This window comes from Amphimedon queenslandica, unplaced genomic scaffold, assembly GCF_000090795.2.
Source record: "Amphimedon queenslandica unplaced genomic scaffold, v1.1 AMPQUscaffold_13337, whole genome shotgun sequence".
Lineage (NCBI taxonomy): Eukaryota > Metazoa > Porifera > Demospongiae > Haplosclerida > Niphatidae > Amphimedon > Amphimedon queenslandica.
The window spans coordinates 52,151-72,491 of NW_003546427.1; the positions used below are offsets into that span (position 1 = coordinate 52,151).

General features: G+C 33.5%; 3 protein-coding genes across 5 annotated transcripts; 1 reads left to right on the plus strand and 2 right to left on the minus strand.

Moving 5' to 3' along the window:
- Positions 1–6: 6 nt before the first annotated feature.
- Positions 7–7,876, minus strand: LOC109583018 (uncharacterized). Its single transcript, XM_019998157.1, has 18 exons — positions 4,497–7,876; positions 4,236–4,439; positions 3,999–4,139; positions 3,794–3,952; positions 3,571–3,729; positions 3,352–3,522; positions 3,136–3,294; positions 2,538–2,693; positions 2,282–2,446; positions 2,050–2,217; positions 1,752–1,910; positions 1,497–1,636; positions 1,311–1,437; positions 866–1,036; positions 642–809; positions 486–546; positions 219–435; positions 7–178 (listed from the first exon to the last, which is right to left on the minus strand). The coding sequence occupies exons 1-18, from the start codon at positions 7,804–7,806 to the stop codon at positions 116–118; spliced, it is 5,898 nt and encodes a 1,965-aa protein (XP_019853716.1). The 5' UTR covers positions 7,807–7,876; the 3' UTR covers positions 7–115.
- A 529-nt stretch (positions 7,877–8,405) lies between these two features.
- LOC109583015 (uncharacterized) lies at positions 8,406–15,456 on the minus strand. The gene is made up of 12 exons (XM_019998144.1): positions 14,073–15,456; positions 13,922–14,017; positions 13,744–13,836; positions 13,576–13,695; positions 13,414–13,533; positions 13,017–13,139; positions 12,182–12,301; positions 11,171–11,290; positions 10,985–11,116; positions 10,197–10,577; positions 8,487–9,708; positions 8,406–8,430 (listed from the first exon to the last, which is right to left on the minus strand). The coding sequence occupies exons 1-12, from the start codon at positions 15,454–15,456 to the stop codon at positions 8,406–8,408; spliced, it is 3,936 nt and encodes a 1,311-aa protein (XP_019853703.1).
- Positions 15,457–15,661: 205 nt separating this feature from the next.
- Positions 15,662–20,240, plus strand: LOC109583020 (uncharacterized). Of its 3 annotated transcripts, XR_002185321.1 has the most exons (13): positions 15,662–15,722; positions 15,768–17,018; positions 17,246–17,655; positions 17,771–17,894; positions 17,961–18,062; positions 18,143–18,323; positions 18,362–18,470; positions 18,519–18,675; positions 19,109–19,332; positions 19,381–19,441; positions 19,484–19,639; positions 19,687–20,036; positions 20,121–20,240. XR_002185321.1 is itself a non-coding variant. In XM_019998163.1 (12 exons), exons 1-12 carry the CDS (start codon positions 15,669–15,671, stop codon positions 19,852–19,854), a joined length of 2,997 nt encoding a protein of 998 aa, XP_019853722.1. In that variant the 5' UTR covers positions 15,662–15,668; the 3' UTR covers positions 19,855–20,240. The 3 variants fall into 3 exon arrangements, 2 of the variants coding, with proteins under 2 accessions (XP_019853722.1, XP_019853723.1); XM_019998163.1 differs by having other exon boundaries at positions 19,687–20,240; XM_019998164.1 differs by lacking the exons at positions 19,381–19,441; positions 19,687–20,036; positions 20,121–20,240 and having other exon boundaries at positions 19,484–19,629.
- The last annotated feature ends 101 nt before the right edge of the window (positions 20,241–20,341 follow it).

A 20,341-nucleotide genomic window follows, 5' to 3' on the forward strand; every position in this document is an offset into this window, starting at 1 on the left:
CAAAAGTTAGTTTTTTGAATTTTGCAAACAAAATTAAAGAAGATCTACACTGCAAACTTTCCACTACCACTAATTTTCACTAAAAACTTAAAGAAATTAATTAATTGTTAGCAGTCTAGTTAGTACATTGATGTGACCAGCAACGAAAATTTTCTTTAAACTGCTCACGCTCAGAAACCTAATAAAAGTCACTAATTTGCAACAATACAGATACTTACAGATTTATAAATGTTAAAGTATGATCTCTGCACACAGCGTCCCCATCTTGCCATGCAGGACTCATCCACTTGACCATTGACAAATGGACACACACTAGGACAAGAACCAGGTAATGGAGGGAATGGTAGATCATTATATGAATAATAACAAGCACCACAATTAGATATAGCACATCCTCCAGGACACCCTTGAGTACTGCCAGGAGGAGATGAGGGCCTGAAAAAGAATATGTGACTGGCAGTCATATGTGATTTTGTATCTCTTACACAGAACATGTTCCTCCTCTTTTTATTGCACAATATTCTGGAGTACATACTGGATAACAATCTATAAAATTATTAGGAAGACAGCTTATTAGTAAATATTTAAAAATTACTGGTTAATATTATTATTATAATACCAAGAGTCAAGCAAAAACCTACCACTGCATTTCTCTTCACAGTCATGTTTAGTAAAAAAATTATTTTCATTAGGGAAGCAACCGCCATATGAAAACTGCTCACAAGTTTGACTAGTGACATTGTAATGGTATCTTGTAATACTAGCAGTACAGGGACCTCTTTCTGGTGCTAATGTACATGGATCTGGTTCTATAAATAAAAGCATGTAACTTCTTCCTTTTGTCCTCTCTCATTCAATTCCTTACTAGGGCAGTCTTTAAGCTGTACACAACGATTGTTCATTTCATCAATCACTTGACCCAATGGGCAGGAGCAGCCAGGCTGTCCTTCACCAGCACACAAAAGGTGAGGATTAGAGCAAGTCTTTGGACAGTATGCTGAAACTTCATTATACTCTTGACCAGTAATAGGGCAATCTGTGTATACAATAACAATTATAAAGTAATACTTTTATCAAGCTACAGTGCTACACATATACAGTATTCATATCTATGAGTGCTTATAATCAAGTATGCATGATGTACAGTATATAGGTAGCATGCTTTTAAGAAATGCATACAACAATCAATGTACCCTAGTAGTTTAATACTGGCTAGTTATTTTGATTAAAAAATACCAAAATGCCTGAATAAATTTACACACTGTATAGTACAAACTATTCAATGTCAGTTATAATATTATATTACTTACCTCTACATAATGGACAATTACAATTGTCATAATAGATTCTAGTACAATTTTCAGGCATTGGGTCACATGATCTTTGACAAGGACATTGCTCTGGATAAACACATTTATTATTTCCTTCATCTAATACCTAATGAAATTATAAAACAAAGAGTGAGAAAATAAGGTCCATAAGAGAAATATTATTACCTGTCCTGCAGGGCAAGCACAACCTGGTATACAATAATGTTTACTGCACACAAATGGCTTTTGTGATAATATGTCACTGCATGTTCTTTCACAGGAGCCACCACAATCCTTAAATATCTGACCTTGAGCAGGGCATGTCACTAAAAACAACAAAGGTTTTCAGCACATTTGAGCAATATGTAAGGCTGATAATGAATAAATTACAAGACATTCTTTTCAATAAAATGTTTTAAGTGTACAGATGTTTTTTCTTACTGCAAAATTCAGTAACATCAACATTATTCCATAAATAACGTGCTTTACATTCTCCACATACATCCAGTAGACACTGAGTTGGTGGTAAATTGGGACATGTTTTATGATCACATAAATTAATAAGACATTTTGCAGCAGGTTGTTCTGGTGGACAATCACCTGTAAAATAAATACATCAATAATTAATAGCCATATCAATATTAGACCCTAGCTGTATTTTACATCTACATTCAGCCAATGAAAAAAGTACAATATCCAAGAAGTTTTCATGAGCTTAGTATAATGTGAAAATACTTACTGCACATCATTGTTATATCATGTCCTGTGCTGTTATAATAATGAGCAGAGCACTCTCCACAATGATTAGGTATACAAACGGCATTATCATAATTAGGACAATGAGTAGTTACACATGGATCAGAATAGCATTCAACACTTGTCACACTTTCATCACATAACTTATCACCTTTAAAAAACAAAAAGACAAAAACAGATGCATAGTTACGTTTTGAATTGAAATTAGTACTAACCACTGGCACATTTTTGCAGACAAGTGTTTAAAGACTTAAAGTTGTTACCATTTCCATGACAACCACCATAAGCAAACAGTTCACAATGACCAGATGCTTTATTAAAGTACCATCTGTTAAAGGATCCATTACAGTTACCAGAATCAGGAGGAAGTGCACAAATATCTACAAAAATTTACAGCATAATAAATTGAGATATATATTATAAAATAAAGAAAATTAATGATTATCAAAAATACACAATTAGACAACGTACCACATTGATTAGTCACTTCTTTTAGTCCAACATAATGCTTCACAGTACAGTTTGAACAAGAATCAACTTCACAGACTGAATTACTGTGAGCTTCACAAGAGCTAGTTTCACAAAGATCACTAGTACAAGTCACGGAAACATCATTAGAGCCACAACCTACACAAAATGTAAAAATTATCATAATTAATTTTAATGATTCATTTCAGCATTATTATATATGACGCATTAATACTTTTATATACACGTCCTATTGCATAAAAAGTTTGGGCTGATTTGTGATCATAATTGGATTTTTATGAATTTTATAATTTTTTTTAATTATAAATTTTACTGATACTGTGATCATCTATTTTGACTACAAAAGTTGTTTACCACATACCCAGAAAGTTTGAGGCAAAAAACTTTTGTGGTTTGGTGGCTCCAATGGTATTCATGGTTTTTTTTCTAGTTCATCAGTGAAGTACCCACGCCTCTCATTAACCTGCAAATATTTTGTGGCTTTCAATTTTGTGGTATCATTCCAAACCACAAAAACTATGTAAGTTTTTGACCATGAAATTTTCCGGCTATATGGTATTAAAATTTATATTTGACATACCACATGATTGTATGCACTCCTGTAGACTGGTAAATCTGTTATTATTACCAGCACATCCACCATAATTGAATAGTTCACAACGTTCAGAAGAAGCATTGTAAAACCAGCGAGGAAATATACCATGACATGTACCAGGATTGGGAGGAAGACTACAAGTATCTGAAAAAGGAAGGACACCAAAATAAAAATCACAAAATAATTATTAAACTAACTTACCACATGAGAGAGGAGTAACGCATGTTTGCTTGGTTTGATCATATACTGTATCATCAGGACAGCCACAGCCAGGTATGCATGATAAAGATGGAGAGCAGACTGGCTCAGGAATTTGACAAGTAGGGAGACAGGGTGATGAACATGAAACAGGTACCAATCCATTATTACAAGCTAGTGGCAAAGAAGTAAAATAATGACAATAAGTTGTTAGTATCTTACAGCATGTATCAGTGACTTCTTGATCATTGTAGTAGTATCTACTGGTACAATTGCTACAATTATCAGAAAAACACTGAGCAGTAGGAGCAGACAAACAACTACTAGATAGACATGGATCAGCATCACATTCTGTTATGATAGATTCATTCTGTGGGCATCCTAGAAATAATTATAAATTAATGGGAAATAATGACAGTCCATATTTAAATATGGGGAAGCTCACCACATTTTTGAGAGCATTCATTGAGTGAATTAAAATTGTTCTCACTACCATCACAGCCACTGTATATAAATGGTTGACATTGTTGCGATGATTTGTCATAATAAAACTTGAGCTGCTTTTCACTGCAAGAGCCAATAACCATTGGCTGTTCACAAGGATCTGAGATGAAGTATACCAAGAGACAATTTTGGGCATTTTTGCTTACTTTTTGAACAAAGTGGATCATCAACTTCTGAGAAACAAGGAAGACACTCAATTTGACCAGTTTGAGGTTGATAAGTGCCTATGAGACATGGCCTGCAAGGCATTAATCCATTAGGTGAATAATGGTTGACTGAGCACAATTCTATAATAAACAACATGAGTTACATTATAGACACAAAACTATATTAATGTATACGGGCTGACAAAATTAACATCTACAGTACATGTAATAACTAACCTATACACTGCTCCACTGATACAGCACCAGTAATAAATGTAATGTGATTAATAGGACAAGGTTTACATTGTCCACTTCCACCTATATTTTGATAAGTATTAAGAGGGCAAGGAGAACAACGTGGTACTCTCTCAGTAATAACTCTACCAATAGTGAATCTACTCTCGGTTTTCATAATCTGCTCCTGTCCTTCAAGACAATCAGCTAAATGGAAAATTGAGAGCATTATTTAGCTTATAATTTAGGTTCACAAAAACTTACAGCACAAAAACCTGTTAGAATAAAGCTCCTGGCCAGGTGGGCACTGAATTTCTGGCATGTCTAGATCAAATGAGTTAGCACTATACTGGTATTTGGAGTCTTTATATTCCAGTTTAAAATTTTCAGATTTTTCTAAGTATGTCTTTAATTCATCCCTTACCCTATCTAATTCCTGTGTAGATGTTGCAAGGTTAGCAACAATAACTTGAAGTGGAGTGGTATCAGCTGCAGAGATAGTGGTTACATTGTGACCAATCAGTTTGAAACTGACCAATAACTCATCAATTAATACTTCTCTCATACTAATCTGTGATAGTGTTACATTACCAAACAATACAGCATCTTTAAACTGACTCCTGATCTGGTCTTCCACGCTAATATTAGTCATTAATAGTTCTGTATTGTTTAACTCCTTCATTGATATATCTATGTTATATGCCAGTACTTTTGCTGTCACTGATATGAGACGTAATGAAACTGGATTTGATGAGAGATTACCAAAATCATTATAAGCTAAACACCTGTATTCTCCTTTATCAGATGAAGATGGGTTTCTTATCAGTAGTTCATTTGTCTCTTCTCCTATTATCTCTCTCCAAGGTCTATTAACAGCTGATCTGTGATACCACTTCCAGCCAGGATCAGGCCTCGAAGTAGCGTTGCATGTAAAATAAGCTCCATTACCATCTCCTAAATAAGTAATGACTGATGATGGTACTTGGAAAAATTGAGGAAGAATGAAGATGTGTACGCTAGAATTCGTTGACTGTAAAGAGCCAACATTATTGGTTACTTCACAACTGTAGTTACCTTCATCAAATACTTGCATGTTGCCAAGCATTAGTTTGTGACTATTAGTATTTGGTAATGCTACTCCATCTTTTTTCCATTGATATATTATTGGTAAGCTAGAATTGCCTGCACAATTGAGTACAAGTTCAGTACCTATTTGTACATTGATTTTAGCTACTGGATGAGAAATTATGACAGGCGGGGTAGAGCACCAGTACCCATTACTAATCATTTCCTGAATAATAGAGTTCATAGGAGCAAGCTTGTCCCTTACTTCACTGAAGGATAGCAATTCATCGGTTGCTAGTTGCAGAAAGAGTTGTGAAGCTGATGGCAAATGCTGCAATAAAACTGATGAAGTATTGGATGGGGCAAAGGAAATCAGGCTATCCAGTGCACTATTTGATACCAGTATGCAATCAACTAGTCCTGAACAAGGTTTACCAGCTACAGTACCATTGCCCTGGAGTAATGACTCAATACCAGATCTCCATTGCATTAGTAGAGTGACATTGAGTGAGTTCAATACCATTAGTGCTTCACTTTGTAAAGTTTTATATGATGACTGAACAGAATTAAATACTTCATCATCCATATTACTAACTTCTTGCCTACTTTGCTCTATGTCTTCATCTGTTAGACCATACAGTACCTTTAAGCTAGTAAAATTACCAGTAATCGATACATTACTAATTGATGTTGCATTAAGAGTCATATTAATTGACACTATTACATCAAGCAAGTTCTTTTGTATAGTCATCCCTTTTAACTCAACTTCATCTAATGTGTTGATCATATATTGCACAAATTTGTCAATGCTATTCAGTTGAGAGCAGCGAATTTCAAACTGTTCTCGACCTGACTCACCCAATCCCTCCATCTGCCTCCTTCTCCTTCTTGGTAAATTAAAAATATTATCAATAATATCATTGACAATGTATTGTTTTTGTGATGAGTAATTTTGTCCAAACTGGTAAACATAGATTAATTGAAGATCACTTTCTCCAGGAATACTATAGCCAATGGTAATAGGGAAGACAGAAGGATTATTAATTTCACTTATAGAAACCGAGAACGTAATATTAGTGATATTAAATACTTTAGTACCATACACTTGGATTAAGTTATATAGGTTTTGGTCATTCCTTATCAGCTCCAATGTTGTATTATAACTGGCTTCAACTGCATTTTTGTAAATAACTGAGGCACGGTAAAATGTTTCAGCTGACTTTAATGATTCTTGTGCTAATACAAGCTCATTTGCAACTTCATTTTCTCTTACTTCAAGCAATAAAACATAATTTCTTGCTCTGTTTCTTTCTTGCAGTGGTGCCACCAAATCCCTTCGCTTCTTATTAAGAGCTCTAAGTGATGCTTCTCTCTCACTGTCACAGGCACTGCTTGTTTGGGTGCAATTTAAATTTGGTACTCGCTTACCACATGGGTCAATAAATTCCTCGGTTCTTTCAATTGTTGTATTGTACTGACGAACTGGACATGGAACTTTACAAGGTATTTGAATATCTTGGAGCATGTAATTGAAAACAGGCCTAGTTGAATTTAAGAACTTACAAACAGGTGAGCAAACCTTTGTTTCACAAAGACTCTGAATCCCACATGGAACCTCAACATCCCAACAGCAAACAATGTACTGCCATGATATGTATGGTTCAAAATATGGAGAAACTCTTACTCTGATAGTGCTGTTACAAACTGAATCACAAGTACCTTCAGCAGTGTAGTATGTATCTTCATACACTGTTCGCTTTCTTGAAGCATTTTTACACTCTAATGGGCAAGTGATTCTCTGACAAACAATATTAATTGCTTCTTCTGCTTCTTTCACTTCGCTTGTAGCTGATGTTACATTCATTTCAGCTTCTCTCAATTGATTTCTTGCCCTTTGAAGAGAATCCATTGTTTCATTGAGTTTAAGTGTTGAATTAGTGACTGATTCTCGTGCTAACATTAACTGATTTCTAGCTCCCACCAGTCTAGCAACAGCATTAGCTAATTGTTTATCTGCTTCTGTCTTCCTAACGTTAGCTGCTATACCTAGCCGTCTTATTTCTTCAACAACACTTCTTTCTAATTCATTCATAAATAATCCTGACTTATTCATAAAAAACCCCGTGACATTAACTATAAGATTTTTCCATTGCCTATTGATATTGGCTAGCCCATGTATATGTGACATGTAAAAGTGACTGTTAGAAATATTAATTGTAGCAATAAAGCTTAGTTGACTATTATTCAGTATAGCCTGTGTCACAAAGGATGTGTCAAATATTGTCATTTTCACTGAATGCAAAAGGCCTACTTTATTAGCAGTGTGTCGAGAGAAGCCCAGTGATAATGCTGTGTTGTACACATCATTTCCAGGTAATAATTGAATAAAATTGTTATAGCTCACATGACTTGCATTTATCATAAAAGAATGAATAATTAAGCCAAAGTCAATCATTGAGAAGAGAGAGCTGAAGTCAGTTGGCTTAATACACAATGTATCATTAGACATGGGGATGTATAGTCTGTGTACTAGACCAGTAAACAGCAATGTATCAAATGACACATCAAGACAATCAGAATAGAAACTCAACCCATTCATATCTTGATTACTATCAAGGCTAAGGAACACATCAACTGGACATTGATAAATACCAATTTGTGTAGGTAATTTTAGTATATTGAGATAAAACTGTTGATCTCGCTGTGGAACATATGATAACTTGAATGATGCTCCATTTGATGGTCCTTTTGGTGCACAACTTGCTATGTTATGACCTGCAAATCAATAATAACATTACTATCACTAATAAAGCAATACTTTGATAATAAATTGAGATATTAGTAGCTCTTTCCTTGAGTTCCAATTTCTCTACTGACCCAGCTATTTCAGATACAACTGTAAGTGTGGAATCTCCTTCAAGCAATGCTATATTTGCCTGGAAACATTAGCACAAAATATGTGATAGTAAAATTTGATGTGAATATACCTCTGATTTATTTGTGATATATTTGTATCGAATAATTCCAATAAAACTTAAGTCAACATTAGTCATTCCAAAAGAGTATTGTCCTGTAGCTGTCAGGTTAACTAAGGTATCATAATAAATATCAATTCTTGATAAATGTTGATTGACTGCAATACCATCCCAAAATTTTATACTTAATTTAAAATCTTGAGGAATTCCAAACAGAGTGGCACTTCTAAAATTTAGTTCCCATCCTTTACTGACATAGTTTGAAATGAACTTGATACTTTTAATGCCATCCTGAGCTGAAGGAGGTATTCCAATATAGAGTGGAGAGATTCGACCAGAGCATACATGAAGAGCAATACAATAAAAATTGAATGATAATGGAGACTTTAATGTCTTAGATGATAATTCATTTTTTATTGTAAGATTTAAAGGTCCATTATGCTGCAATAAAAGAAACCGTCCTGTATCATGCCTTAGAACTAATGATTCACATCCTTTTTCACCCAATATTGCTGTTGCTGATAGTAATTTAGCAAGATAGTCAGTATTACTTAATTTATTTAAAGCATTACTGTCTTCTGTTATATCTAGCGAAAGCCAATTGGGAAAAATGGTTCTCCTGATTGATGAAAGGAAGGTAACAGCAAGCGACTGCCTCTTAACAAATTCACTGAAATCTTCAGCACTTGGTATGTACTGATAACAATGTACAGAAGTGTTAATTGGGGTGACATTACATGTCGGATTGTTGCTTGATCTTCTAGCAGGAAGTGAACTATTTATAACGCTATCAGTTGTTTCTATGCCTGCCAATGAAAGAGGTATTTCCATGCTATCATACTGAATGATCACTATTCCTTTAGTTACACGAGTTTGAGGTGAATCGCTCCTGTTTGTCCAGTCACAGGATGAAGTAAGTTTAATATCATTGATATTAGAGCATATCTTGATGTTGATATGAGAGCAACCTGGCTTAATTTCAGAATAGTTAGCAAAAAATGATGAAGGTTTCTCAGAGGTAATGATAAATGGAACACTAGGTGAAATGGAGGTATTAAGTTTAAGAAAAAATGTGCCAATCATTGCAGGCTGACTCAACTTTGAAATAGTCACACTCACATTTGTTTTGTTGCTGCTGAGGTAGAAAGCACATGGATACAAAAAGTAGCTTCTATCAAAAACACGAAAGGTTTTAGTGGTACCGCAGCCTTCAAATTTATACTCAGTTTTATTATCTGGCTTTGCTCTAATAGTAATTATCTGTTGTATACCTTGTTTTAACACAAACCCAACAGGTTCAATCAATATTAAACTTTTTTCACACCTTTCTCCTTCATACAGTGTTCCAGTACAGTTACATACAAATCCATTGGCATTATCAGCTAGCAGACACACTCCATCATGAAGACATTGATTAGTAGAACAAGGGTTAGTTTCTAAAAATGAAAAAAAATAAACAACATTATAATGCATCAAGCATTGAATTTGTTAAGTTAGACTTCAATTATAAACAAATGCTTTTATATTGAGAACAGTAGTCTTTTCAAAAATCAATTGTAAGTTACTGATTTCAGTAAATATTCTTATATACCGTGTTTGTTTAGGATAACAATTTCTGCGAATGACACATATCTGGGAGTTCGCGGGAATAATTTTCACAAATTTCCAATATTCTGCCATCTTGTACCATATTAAATTGATTTTCAAGGAGTTTAATTTTGCAGATCTTGAAAAATCTGCAAAATTTGCTAAATTTTTTATCTTCACAAAACCCTACTATATGGTATTTCTGCCAATTGTTAATAATGAAAAATGATAAAAATCACAACAATACTATTTTTGATTTTTTAGTGTAACCTATCCTGAAATTTACTTATTTCCACATAATTAATTAATAAAATATTGAGTTATGCACAATTCTTACTTGTACAATTCACAGTTTCATTCCACCGACTCATGTTACTTGATGAAAGACTACAAATAACTCTACTAATAGTGTTACTAGTCCCACCAAATGTATAACCATCAAAACATCTTATTATACATAGTGACTGGTATACATTAGGACAAGGTAACTGTAGATAACCATTCTCTGGTGGTAAAAGCAATGGACAAGAGACCGGATAACATGAAGGAGGTCTTCCTGACCAGCGTCCATTTGATTGACAAGTACGCTGTACTGATCCACCATTCAAGTCATATCCAATATCACATGAATAATAACAAGTATCATTTGTTTCATTGCCTGAAGGACAGGTCACCATACCATTAATTGGATCCTGTAATATTTCATGGCATGGTTGAACTATAGAAAGACAAATACATCTAGTTTGTATCAAGAGTACATGTACTCTTGTTAGTATGGGCAGGCAATATTGGCACAATAATGTTTGTAAATACCAGACCTTGGGTCAGTTACCATTGTAATTATAACTAGGAGCTCAGCCTGAACAGGCTGTAATTTGGAATTTTTATCAAAATTGAATTGTCATAGTATACTGACACCTACTCAATACAGATTCAGGGAAAATGCTTTGAATTTACCTCAGTGATCATACTGCATGTACATGGACTGTACACATGTAGATAAAAGTGCTATGTACATGTTCTAATCTCTCACACTGAATTGGACAAATGTAAAATTAACTTTTCTGCTAATCTAATTTTATTGAATTTTTAAATACGTAACTATGCTAAGCATGATTAGCTTACGTTTACAATTTAATCCATTACTACTACGAGTAAATCCATCTTTACACTGACACAAGAAGCTGCCAACTGTATTCTGGCACACCTCATTCCCAGTACAGTTGTGAAGATTAGAATTAGAACATTCATTGACATCTATGCAAAATGAGTCCCAATAAATTAAATTATCACATTAAACAATCATCATACCAAAGCAAAAGTACTTAAATCTTTGCATAAATCCATTAGAACAGGAACAGTTATAGGATCCTTCAGTATTGATACAATGTTGAGAACAAATGTGAGTATTGTCAGAACATTCATCAATATCTAAATAATTATTATTAAACACCGGTACATCACAACATATGTGGCCAGTTATAGGGGGGATCATTTAGGAGATGTGCTGTCAGATAACTGGTTATCATGGTTATCATGGTTATCTGTGTTCTATCCTTCAAAATAATTTACATTAGAGCAGCTGATCATTGCAAAGAGCTTTTTCCACTTGATAAAAGCCAGGTTCTCTGCAATATTAATAGAGGATGCTGCTAAGTATATTCATAACTTTTAAGTACCATATAGCCAACCCACACAATAAATTGGCTGCCATGTTGGACGTCAAGTTTAAATCATTTTCCAGCTATAGTCATTTGGGTGGGAGGGTCAGGCACAATCCCTGCTGCCCACCAAAATGACTGTTAGTGTAGGCTGGAGAACGATCAATACACCTGTGACTGTTGCATGGGTAGTTTAAACTCTTGTTGCATAGGCTCTATTTTACTACTGGTATTTAATTTACAATAAGAATGTTGTAGGGCTACTGACTTCAGTATAAAATAGATGTAAAAGCCTGTGCTGTATGCTTGTATTTTCCCAGGACACTTATAAATGAAGGTTCACTTGATGTATAATAATATATGCCTCACTTTGAATGATCTAGCTCTGCCTTTAGCAATTGATACACAAGAAGATTTTCGTTACAGGTATATTTAGATCATAAAACATGGAGCACAACTTCACTTAATGATACATCATATTTTCCAATCTGAAAATAGCGATATTTGCAACATGTAGCTCTGCTGAGCTGAAAAATTGTTAATGTGTGGCTAAATCATACTCTTAGTGCATCATCTTTTCTAAATACAACAAACTAATTTAATTACAAGAAAGAAGAAAACTAAACTTAAAAGTTAACATTAAAAATACAAATGCTCTTACCTCTGCAGAGTCCAGTGCTATTCATTTTATATCCAGTGGCACAGTTACACTCATAACTTCCAAATTTATTGACACAAGTACTTTTATCAGGACATATATCATTGATGCACTCATTAATATCTACAAAGCATTGAATTAAAAATAATAAACATGGAGAACAATAATAAACTACTTGACTACAATAAACCATATGTGCTTGAAATAATCATTTTGGTCTTATATCTCATTTATTTGATGTATGTACATTTAGGGACTATGACATATAAGATATACCGTATAGCGGGATATTTTTGTGGAGTCTTATTTTCATATTTTTCGTGTCCAAGACACTTTCACGAAAATTTAACGCACGAAAATTTAGCACATATTCGGTATAGGCGTGTCCTGTTGCAGTATATTCATATTGCTCCACGCGCAATGAAATGGAGAAATACTTTAAGCCGCTTCCATTGATGACAGTACACTTGGCTTACCCTCAAAAACGATTAAAGCTGTCGAGAGAGAGGTAGAGAAAGCTCACCTGGCTTTGCCAGAGGCTCTTATAATACAGTTATCACGAAAATTTAACCCACGAAAATCTCAACCACCCCAAATCACGAAAATTTGACCCCACGAAAATATCCCGCTATACGGTAATTGTAATGTCTCTATAGTACCACAGCATTTACACACCCATGTGTTAGCCTAATCAAAATCTGAATAAATTTATCTAATCAGTTTAGAAATCTGGGGAGAGTTCCAGGAGCTAAAAATAATGTGGAAACATTGTATAGCATAAGTACTAATAATTTTCATATATTTCATTACACAAATCATGTCATGTATACACACATACCATTGCAAGAGGTATTATCTAAATCCAGTGCATATCCAGAGTCACAATAGCAGTTATAGCTTCCATTAGTATTAAAGCAGTGTTGTTGACAGCCACTAATCCCCAGAGAACACTCATCAATATCTGGGAAAGAATGCTTTATGGTTACTTTGTAACAATACCACTAAAATAACAAAGATAATGTGCAGTGAAGATACAGGGTTTCTGAGAAATAATCCCAAGTATATCATCTTACAATAGTAAATTCTTGTAGTACTACAACTACAGTAATATAATTAGCTGATAATTGTTACATGTATTTTGAGCCAGAGCACAATCAAGCATAAATTTGAATAGAATTATAAGTAAAATGTACAAACAAGTACAAAACTTAAAAATTCCTATACTAGCATTTTACCTGCGCAGCTTCCATTCTTTTGAATATTGTATCCATTTCTACATGAGCAGGCATATGAACCAGGGGTATTGACACAAAAATGAGTGCAGCTGTGATTGCTACTCTCACATTCATCAATATCTGTAACACATTTTAAATTATAATTTCATATTATAATTTTACCTTCACATGTATAATTGTCACTAGTCAATTGATATCCAAACTCACAAGAACAATAATAAGACCCTTGAGTATTAATACAGGTTTGATTGCACACATTGGACAACTGACATTCATCAATATCTAAGGTACATAATTAATCATTCAGATAAGACTCATATCATATCTCACCTAGTCTACATCTATCACCCGTCCATCCAGAATCACACACACAGGTATTAACTTGAATACAATACCCATTGCTACATTCTGGTTCACATAATACTATAAAGCAAAACGTTATGACAATAAATTTAAGTAATAAAATCATAGATATACACCCATGTTATATCTATAATAAAATACATACCTTGATCACAGTAATCACCTGCCCAACCATCAAGACACTGACACAAATTATTAGCAATACATTCTCCATTATTGCAAGAGAAATTACAAATTACACCTAAAAATAATATGATGCTAAATCACTCATTATTATTTCAAATTTATTAACTCACTTGACTGTAATGACAATACTGGTGAGTGCCCTAGCAGATACTGGTAATTATAATAATACGTCTTTTGCACTAAAACTGATAATTTTCCATTGCTGCCTGTGTGGATCACACTGTTGCTACTTGGAATCCTATACCTATCACTACCCCGATACATTTCAATCACAGTTCCATATCCCAAAATATTCCCCGAAGAATCATATATTGTTGTCCAGTTAGTTAATGATACTTTGTTGAAAAGAATGGCTGATGGCGAGAATCCTTCAGGAGTCGCTATAATGACAAATTTAGAGTAAGTGTGATAGTTTAAATCAAAATCAACTCTTTGAAGATATTGTTCAACTGGTGGTACTAGCACCATAGTAGTATAAGACCTATGATGAGGGAATTGTACTACAAGTATCGGTTTGTTTGCTGCTATATAGCAAAAATTACCAGTAAGTATATTAAACTCATAAGTACCAACTGCACCACTTTTATGGTATTTGATGGAGCTAGTGGTTCCATTGCAGTCTGTTGTTACCATAGTATCATCCTGGGAAGTAATGAGCTTCACATATTCAGTGTAATCAAAATTAACATTATCATATATACTGGTGAAGTCACTCAAAATGAATTTTTTACCCCAAGTCACAGTAGGAGGCACTTGCAAGTGCATATAGAAACAAGCATTGTTAGCAATCATATTAGGAGTACTACCACACTCATGACCAGTAATCACTGTAACTGGTTTATCAGATTTAATGTGTGTCCCTGATATATCAGCACCTCCTCTGCTACCCATTAGAAGTGTCTGTCCTTCATGCAATACAAGAGTATGAGAGCTACCTGCAATAACTAAAGTATCTCTACTACCATCCAACTGTGCATCAATAGGCAAGAACAGATCAGCTGATGGTGTTATAGTTACATTTGTGCCATCACGACAGCCAATTATCAGTGCCTCACTGAAAGTAGTGTTACTATAACTACTAGTGGAAACAGTATAATACTCGTATCGATTGATACCTGTATACTCATGACATGGTAACACTAGGAACTCACTTGATACATCATCACCATCTATAACTGTTACTGAAATTGGTTTGTCACTTTGCACATGAAAGCTTTTAAAACGATCTTCAAAAGTGTTTGACGAAACTTCAACAAAAGAACCAAATCTTAAATCAGCTAAAATTGGAGAACTACCCTTTGATACATTTCCTCTGATTGTATTACCGGTGTATTCAAACGAAATATTGTATGAGACATTACTTAAATTTGTCACCACAAAAGCAAACCCACCATTTCCACTATTTCCACTGCCATTCATAAAACCAAAGTAGAAATTGCTAGCAGCAGACTGAGCAGAATTTTCTCCTATACATAATATCATGAATATTGACATTATATCACTAAGCTAAAAGATCATATCTTACCATAAGCTTTGAAAAACAGTAAAATGAACAAAAAATACAGTGCCAGTGCCATGCTACAGTAATCTAGTCCATAGATAGATATTTTCCAAATTCCTCAAAATATTTTGAGCCACACCCACATCAAAATTCACAAACAAGCTCGAAAACAAACAAGGCTTGCTAATAAGCTTTGTCAAAAGTTATGAGCACGAGCTCTAGCAGTGGGCTCTCGAATGAGCTAGATCTACATTTACTAGTAAGTGAATATAGTCGTTTGAACCATTAAAAAGTTTTTCCGCAGTCATCAACATCTCTTACAACTAGACATGTGTGCAGTATTATTTGTGACACTCTTGATCTTAAACCAACAGTATGTGATATATCTTCTTTAATGAAGAGAATGAAAAATCTTGGAAAAGATTTGACATTTGTTTGTAGACTTGCATATTGTTCTGTAGTCTGTAAATTCCCTTTGAATGATGTTGAGCTCTCATTAGAGCTTCTCCATTTAATAATACCCAGCCAATCAAAAGCTGATTCATATAACTTAATTGAATGTACATATAATTCTGCATCAAGTATAACTAGTCACAATTTTGTTAATACTATGGTCCAAAATTATTTTGCTGCTCTCTACCTTACGTTTCAACCTCTAATGCATGTATTCACATTTACGAGCACTCTGCAATCACTTGATCAATCTCAATGGAAAGTTTTGGAGTTTTATTTTGGTCTTGTGGGCTCTGGATTGTTGTCTGTGGCAAAAGACAATCTATTTTATATACTTAGTTATATTAGCCAGAGCTTCAACTGTAATTTTCCTTTTGTTGATAACCACTTGGTTTTATTGATGTTGAGATGTCTTCATGAAGCTGAGGATGATTCCTTATCTCTTCAGGCACATTATGAAATTTTGAAGTCACAAACTTTTTCCTATAATATCAATGAAATACATGATAGTCTTCCTGCCATTGCATATTATTTAACCAGTCATAATGAAGCCGCCTGGAAAATATATTGTACACATGGAAATAAAGGAGTCGATCAACTGACGAGACTGATAAAAGCATTTGAGAGGGACAAGCACAGGAAAAAAGGATGTGTTGTAGTTGAAGACAAAGAACAGTTAACTACTGATCCTAACAGAATTATTATCACGCTCCGTAGCAAGGAATATGTTAAAACTGAGGTCAATGTCATTGGAAAAGATAAAGAAGAAGAAATGAGTTTAGAAAAATCAGCAACTGTTGTTGGTTCTACTACACTGCAACAATCAAATATTAAGGCATTTGATCCTTTGTATATTCCACTACTTTCATATGGCCACCTATCAACAGACCAATACATAAAAAGGAAGAAAATAAAAGTTACAATATTTTTCAATTTGTTGAAGGATTTACTGCTATCTCACCTCCAAGTGTATTCTTCTGAGCTTATTAAGTCTCAATACAGAAAAGATGATCATAACTGGTTTCTGCTTCCTCTTAATATGAGGCATGACTTTTATGAAGCAGTTTTAATAAATCCTATAATTCCTTTACATTGGGCTAAAGTTAGTTCATATACTATACTGATTAATTTGAACACAAATCACTATAATAATATTATATTTTATGTATGCTCATATAATGAGCTGTATTAAGTGATACTTATGCATGTTTACACAATGCACTTTGCTAACTCAGCTAGTTAATTTGCTTACTTGGACATGATTGTGTAAACATTGCTGGCTATGGCAAATATTTCAACTGGCTCACCTTATTAATATTTAATTATTAGGTGCAACAGCCAAATGGGTCTATGGAACTAGAAGATAAGTATAGGTCTCTCTCTAGTCAACGTTATCAGTCACCAACTGCTGTCAGTGCTCAAAATGCTGCAGCTGAATTAGTAATATTGAACTCATCTCAAGTCCTGCGGTTATTAATAACTCCTCCCACAGGAGAAGACCCAGCATTGATACCTCTGTATATTAATTCAGATGACTGCTCAGAACTTGGCATTATTGGCTGTGACTTTTTATTAGAGGAACATTTTGTATCACAAGAGATTCGTTGGAAACCGACAAAACCTTTTCAAATTAATAAAGATGAACAGGTTGTACGTGAGTTACCTCTACCTTCCAATAGGGATTCAGAACCTAAAGAGACGAGTGCCGCTGTTTCATCTAAAAAAGAGCTTCCTTTTATGTATGTGCATTTAATTATTCATTGACCTGTTTACTTATTTCAATGAATATAACTTGTGTGTAAAATTGAATCATAATTAATCATTATTCCTTTCATTAAATAATGCTATTAATAGTTTAAAAGATAATGAAAATCTGACTCCCATGTCAAAAGCAGAATACACCTCACAACATGTCTCAAGTGAGAAAATAAAGCATCACACTTTAGCTGGGCATGATACTCCAGGATATTGTATATATGTAAGTTAATCAAAATTACATCAAGAGTGGGTGTATTTATAATCAGTATGTGTCTTTTCATAATAGAGTGAAGGTAAAAGTTTCATCATGGGTGAAGTATATACAGTACCAACTGAACTGCCACACACTCGTGTAATAAGAGAAGGAGGCAATGGACTAATACTTGAGGTACCATTATAGTATTGCATGTATAATTGTTTTTAACTTAAAATTATAACATTATGAAATTTATCAGTTTTTTGTAAAAGGTGACATTTGAAGGGGCTACTTATGCTGTTAAAAAAACAGCATTGAGATGGAGAGAGATTCTCATTATGCCTAAACTACATCATCCTAACGTATTAAATCTAATTTCTATGATGATTGGATATCCTATTGATTTGTTTCCAAGACAACGACATGTTTTTCACTTTTATTCAAGAATGACAAGTGAGTTAATTAAGCACTTTTTGTTTTAAAATAAATAGATGACCTTGGTAGAAGTGTTGGCTCATATGAGAGATTCTGCCTAAGAAGCTTGAATGAGAGATACAAGAATGAGCCTTTACTACTTAAAAAAATTGACAACAATTTCAAGTACTTAGTTATAATCAAAATGTGGCATAATACTGTCTGATTTCACAGACATCTCTTTAGTTCAATACTTAAAGCACTTGATTATTTACATACTCTACCAAATCCAGTTATTCATAGAGATGTAAAGCCATCTAATGTTCTCATTAAAATGTCCTGTGGCTGTCAGAATCCACTCATTTGTGTTTGCGTTACAAAGCCTCAAATTGTAAGATCAATAATGTTAACACATTAAAATTAGTAAAATAATGTTTTTCTAATTTATGATTTTATCTTGATTTTGTTGACTAAGTTTTAACAACCCAAATTATTAAATTTTCTGATACATATTGATGTGAAAAGCAAATTTTTATAAAATTTATAAAATTGGGCTGGTGGTACATAATATTTTGTCAAAAATGACTTTGAGAAAATTACATTTTATACAACAAAATAGAGGATTTATATTGGCAATTTCTTTATAAAATTGCCAATTGCCAATATTAATTTCTCGCCAATAAATAATCTTGTAAGATATATGCATGTTTTGAAATAACTTTATGAGTGTTGCATAAAATTTTTTGGTATGATTATAATTTTAAATATTATTACAGTCATAAAACAAAAAAAAATATCAAAATAAGAAACCATTATGATTATAGATGTTGTCTGATTTTGATGCTTCACTTGAACTCAATTCTGATAATTCCATGAAACCTGATCCACCAAAAAACTCATTGAGAGATTTCCACCTTTCAGCTGATAGAACGTATCATGTTTCACCAGTTGGTACTATTGGATTTAAATCTCCAGAAGGATTTATGTACATGATAACCAATGATGCATCACTACTTGGAGATATGACAACAAAAACTGATATTTTTAGGTAAAATTCATTGAAACTAAAGTTTTATTAAATCTATTGTATTTACAGTTTTGGTATGTTGGTTTGTTTGGTTTTATTAAATGAAGAAGGACCAAAGTTCCTCAATCAAGTGAAAAGAAGTTATCAATTTCAATGATTTTATTTTTTATAGATTGGGACACTTTTACTATCAGCTCAACAATCAAAGCACATTGCCGTAAATCAACTTGATGAAATGAAAAGAAAGATATTGCAGAAAAATGGAGTAATGTACTTCAGGGAAAGAGAGCCACGAGTAACTGATAAAGACATATTTAAAATACTACCTGTCAGTTTTTTTTGAAGTAGTGCACGTATTAATTATTTCTTTTTTAGATTGTTCGTCTGAAACAGTTTTTTTCAGAAGTAAATCCAAATCTTGTAAATTTTGTTGAGATGACGCTAGCAGTTGAACCAAAAGACAGAGCAAGTGCTAATGCACTTTTACACCATTTGTACATTATTAGTACTACTGCTTCTGGTGTGGGCAAAAGTATATTATAGGTTTTACTGATGAGAAAAATATGAATCAATTGTGAAACGTGAGCAATAAACCTAATGCTAATTAGGTGCATATGATAAAAGGAAGTTACGCTCAAGAGGCACTGGGACATAATATGTTATACAAGTGTATAATGGCTTCCTACTAATGCTAATAAGCATCATTCATAATGCTAGAAGGAAAAGTGAGTAAAGTGGTAATCACAGCCATGTATGCATGTAAATTTTGTGTAGCAATTATAAAATAAGTTATGTTAGTATTCCTTTAGGCTAGTTCCAGTGAAATTGTTTGTACAAGAATTAAACCACTGGTGAAGAACAAAATTTAGCATCATATTTTTGTTATTGTTTAAAAAATTTAAAACAATTTCTTCTATTGAAAGTTGTAACAAGTTTAAAGGGGGAAGGTTGCACATGAAAATAAAAATTGAGATTACTGGTTTTTAGGAATTAAAACAAATTCACAAAAATCATTTAGACATCAGCAATC